The following is a 4,692-nucleotide window of genomic DNA, read 5'->3' as shown; positions in this document are numbered from 1 at the left end:
CACGTCTAAATGATGGTCTGAATCCGTGTGTATCAAAGGAATCCATGGCATTAGAAGAAAAAAGAAAAAATACTGTTTGGTCTGGAATTGGAGCTGATGAAACAGAGGCTCCCTAGATAACATTTAAGAATTGCTCTGGCCAGTGATTCCTTTGATATATGGGTAATTTCAGCTGCTTACCTTTAGATTAAAAATTAGTAGTGGTGTTCTCAGAAGTCAACACCAGATACTTGAATAATCCTCACAGATGTTAGTACTTTAAATAGAAGAGGCACTCTCATTCCTACAAAATAAACACATAGTAGGATGGAAATAAAAAAAATCCCTCCAAGATGTTAAACTGTAAACAGAGGCTCTTGCAGTAAGTACATGGAGAACTACAGTGAGAAATGAAAAAGCTGGGGAAAGAAGTCAGATTGTAAATTATAAGGAAAGGAGGAGTTGGTTAAGTGTCATTTAAGCCTGAGGATAAATGCCCTTAATGATGAGATAGGAATATAAAGCTGGCAAGGAGACAACCTACTCAAAGACAGTGGAAAGCTGGGGACAAGAAAGACATAAAAACTAAGGCAGGAATTTTGAGCTCTCTTCAGATTCAAGTCAAAGAACGTCTCTGAAATTTCTAATAGCGATATGGACTCTAAAAAACCTCAGTAGTTTAGCAAAAGAAAAGACGTTAAGTCCAGTGATCAAACTGGAAGTCATAAAAACCAAATGAGAAATCAACTGAACATCAGATGGTAGTTCAACCATTGTAATAACAGAAAAGGGGATGTGGCAGGTAGAAGTTCAACCAACGGAACAGAGAAGAGGAGGTGGCAAATTCTTCATTATCTCGAATCCTTAAATCATGATGCAGTATGCTCATTTGTTGTGAGTTTCTGGACTATGGGTGCTGACCCCCCCCTTTCCCCATTGTCAGAGAGTGCAATCAGGGAGTTGTGAAGCGTTGCAAATTTACTGCACTCTTCCCTACTCTTTGCGCACCTTTATTCTTCAAGGTCAAGTAGCTTCCATCAACCTCTCAAAGCTCTCCCAGATTATATAGATTTACTGTCACCAATAATTCTTAAACTATTTTATAACAAATTGTGGAAATTTAACTTAAATGAGAAACTTCAACCTAAGGAACTCTAAAAGGGCTCATCTATTTCTGGTCACTGCATTTAGTGATAGAACAGTGAAACACATACATCATTACACAGATTAGCTGGTAAAAGTCTGTGCTGTTACTGGTTGTGACTGTATGTTTTAAGTAACTATTTGTAACGAAAATGAAGCATGGAACTATTTTCACGGGGAATAAAAACTTAATGTTCAGTTAGGAACATATTTTGTACTTAGGTGTTTCTGTAGTATGTTATTACTTCTACCCTGGACAAGTTTTGCAGGTACTGACTGCATTCAGTGCTTATGTCTTCATTTCTTGACAGTAAGTTATGTTTCTTGTGCTGTTTGGATTACTTTTGTATTGAGATACTGACACTGAAGTCATGCTGTAGGTACCACTTAAGAGCCATTTGTTATAGATTCATATAGTCGTTTATTTTAAAAACCTTTTAAGTAAATTCACCAATGTATTAAATGTGCATGACAAAGACTTAAATAAACTTCTGTACATTGCAGCTAAGTGTAACAGACCTTATAAAGTTTAAATATCTTATCTTAATCCAGGTAGTGAAAACTTGTAATTACATTGTGTATCCTGGAAGCTTGTTTATTACAAGTTCACTGATGTCTTTGTATTGATTAGGAACACATAGTTTTCCCAGAAAATCATCCTCTTTGTCTGACATACTGTTTTCCAGGACACCAAGTTGTAGATCAGACACGTTAGACAGCAAGTAAGAGCCAACCTGTGTTATTGCCTGGCTTTTTCCTGCAGAGGTCTGCCCCTTTCCTATACTCTGATCAGTATCAGAGCTAACTTGTTTGCTTCTCAGTGTAGACACTTGTTTAATATGCTGATCAACCCTGTTCTCTTCCTTACTGATCTGTTGGGCTTCCTGTTCTTCATCTAATAATGATGCCTCCATTCCAGCAAGGTTAAGTGAATCAACAGATTCACCACTAGTTCTCTTGCTGTTTTTTAAGTCACTGTTTCTCCTCAAAAACTGGACTGGAGATGAAGCTGAAGGAACTGGCAGAAGGCCTGAAGAACTTTCAGGTCTTTGACTTGTCTTTGAAATTCTGGCCTTGCTCGATTCTGGCTCTGTATCTGACCAATCTTGCTTTGGGCTTTCAAGACACAGAGGTTCAGGACTGCTGTCAAGAGCTTCTAAGTCTCCGCCCATACACTCATCACTGGTGAAATCTTCTGAATAAACTGTGTTCTCAGGACTAGCAATGAAGTCATCTGAGTATATGAATTCAGAGTTGTTTTCAACACTCCTACTGGGACTTGGTTTATGATCACTTACAACAGATGCGTCATCATGCTCTATGGTCTTATGATGGATTAAGTGTATTGCTTCCTCATTACTTCCCTTTGCATTAGCATCTGATGGGAAAGCTGCTGGGAGTTGGACTTTCACATACTTTTCCTTGTGAGCAGATTTAAATACAGGTTCATCCACTAAGGGGTCTGTAGTAGCTTTGCAGGAACGTTCCTTGCTTGCATTGTTCTTCAATAGACTTGTAGTAGCCTGTTCCTGCAGGTCAGGGGACACATCTGTCAGAGAAATGTTCTCTGTGAGAGCACTATTTTGTAATGAAGTCCCAACAGTTTTATGAAACTGATTATTCTGCTTTGAACTGTCTCCCTTGATACAATGCCTGCAAGAAACCACATGCTGTTCTCCAGCGTTTCTGAGCAACTTTCTTTTGGATAAAGGGCTTCTCTCCTTCAGCATTTCCATTTGTTTTTTTCTGTACTGCTCTCTCCTTTCATGAATTATCAGCTTATCAGGGTTGGTCTGCTGCAGCCGTAGCCTCAGTGTATTTGTCAGCCCATACAACAGTTTCTTTCTGGGAGGCCTGTTTACCTTAGTTTTGCAGTTCCTTTCAGAGCCTGTCTCTCCCTGAGGTACAGCTTTCGTAGGTCCTCTCCCAGCCCGAGAAGACCCTGTTGAGGTGGACTCTTGCTGGCCTTCCTTGGATCGAGGGCTGGCAGCTCCACTGCTCCCACCAGGCCCTACAGGTGCCTCTGCAGGCTTGAGGGTAGAGGAGCAGCCGGGGCTGGGCGGTCGCGAGGCCCCGCCACCACTCCCCAGGGCCTGGCAGAGCCAGGCCAGATGGGGGTGGACTGCAGCAGGTGTAGTGCTGTGGGTGAGCACCGACAGCTCTGCCAGCAAGGCACTGAGCAGCGGCAGCTGCCCCAGGGCATTGCGGAGCTGTGGAGGGCTGGTGGGGTGCAACAGCGAGGGCCCAGCACTGGGACGCGGAGGGCTCTGGACCTTGTCTTTCTCCTGCGGTCTCCAGGCCTCGACATGTTCCCATTTCCCCGTGGCCGCTGCTGGCGGCAGATGATGCTCAGCAGGCTCACGGCTGTAGTAGAGCACGGGAGGGCAAAAGATGTTGCCCTCCAGCTCTTCACCCTCCACCTCCTCACCCTCCACCTCGCCCCCCAGCTCCGGGGAGGTGGCAGGCGGCGTGGGAGCGCGGGGGCTAGCGGGGCTGGGCGGGAGAGGCTCCTCGCCGGCCTCCAGGCTGGTGAGGCGGTAGCCCAGGACCAGTTCCCCGACGGGGCGTCCCGCGGCGTCCCGCAGCGGGAAGCGGCCGCGGCAGCCGCAGGAGGCAGGCGACCCGTGCCGCTGCAGCAGCTCGGCGGCGGCGGGGGCCAGGGAGACGTCGCAGCTACCGAGGAGGCGGGGGGGCCCCGGGGCGATCCCGGCTGGCAGCGCCAGGAGCAGGGCGCGGAGCGGCCGGCGGCGGAGCGCGGCGCAGAGCGAGCTCCGGCGCCAGCGGAAGATGCAGCGCTTGCCGCGGCCGAAGGGGAAGGGCCGCCCCGGCCGCAGGGGGGGCCCGGCGGCGGCGGGGCGCAGCAGGAGGGTGGGGAAGTCTAGCAGGCGTAGCGCCACGGCCGGGCGCAGCGCGGGGCCCGGCGCCGCCACCCGCACCGCCTCCACCAGCAGCTCCAGCGCGAACAAACCCTCCGGGGCCTCCGCCGCCATGGCGGCCCCTGGGCGCAGGTCTCGCGAGAGCTGCGCGTGCGAGGGGTGTTAGGGGAGGCCGCCGGCTCTCTCGCGAGAGGAGCGCCGCGGGGAGGGCGTTCAGCCGCCCCAGGGAGTCGTTCCCCATAACGCGCCTTCGCAAAGCACCCTGGGAGTTGTAGTCCGTGCCAGACGTGCGTCGGCGTGCCGGGGCAGGACCTGGCACCGCTACCCCCTGCAGCGCAGGGACTCTGAGGGGCTACTTAGCCCCTGATCCCACGGGTAGAAAGATGAGCATTTCTCCGTGGCCACCTGCGTGCCCCCAGCGTGGGACTCGCGACAGCCGTGTTGCGGCCTGCCCTGGCCGGAGGCTGCGGTGGCAGGCCGGGTGAGGGGCAGCAAGGGCGGCGGGTGGAAACCAGGGGCTCCCTGGTGTCTGCTCGCAGGTGCCCTTCGTAGTGTGGCTGCTGCTGCCGTGCCCCTGCCCTCGGCTCTGAAGGCAGCGGCCCAGGCCCTGGCTGTGTCTTCCCCACTGTGGCCCACAAGGAACAGCCAGAGGAGCAGGGGATGGCACGCTGTGCTCCATCAGCCAGCAGAAGTG

At 50.7% G+C, this 4,692-nt stretch overlaps 1 protein-coding gene across 1 annotated transcript; it reads right to left on the bottom strand.

Annotated features, from left to right (window-relative positions):
• Nucleotides 1-1,691: 1,691 nt before the first annotated feature.
• Nucleotides 1,692-4,112, bottom strand: MAP10 (microtubule associated protein 10). Its single transcript, XM_074144309.1, has one exon. The coding sequence runs from the start codon at nt 4,110-4,112 to the stop codon at nt 1,692-1,694; it is 2,421 nt and encodes an 806-aa protein (XP_074000410.1).
• Between the last annotated feature and the right edge of the window lie 580 nt (nt 4,113-4,692).

The sequence above is a fragment of the Numenius arquata genome, chromosome 2 (genome assembly GCF_964106895.1).
Source record: "Numenius arquata chromosome 2, bNumArq3.hap1.1, whole genome shotgun sequence".
Classification (NCBI taxonomy): Eukaryota; Metazoa; Chordata; class Aves; order Charadriiformes; family Scolopacidae; genus Numenius; species Numenius arquata.
Note: the sequence above shows the minus strand (reverse complement) of the source record. Positions and strands in the feature narration are given on the sequence as shown.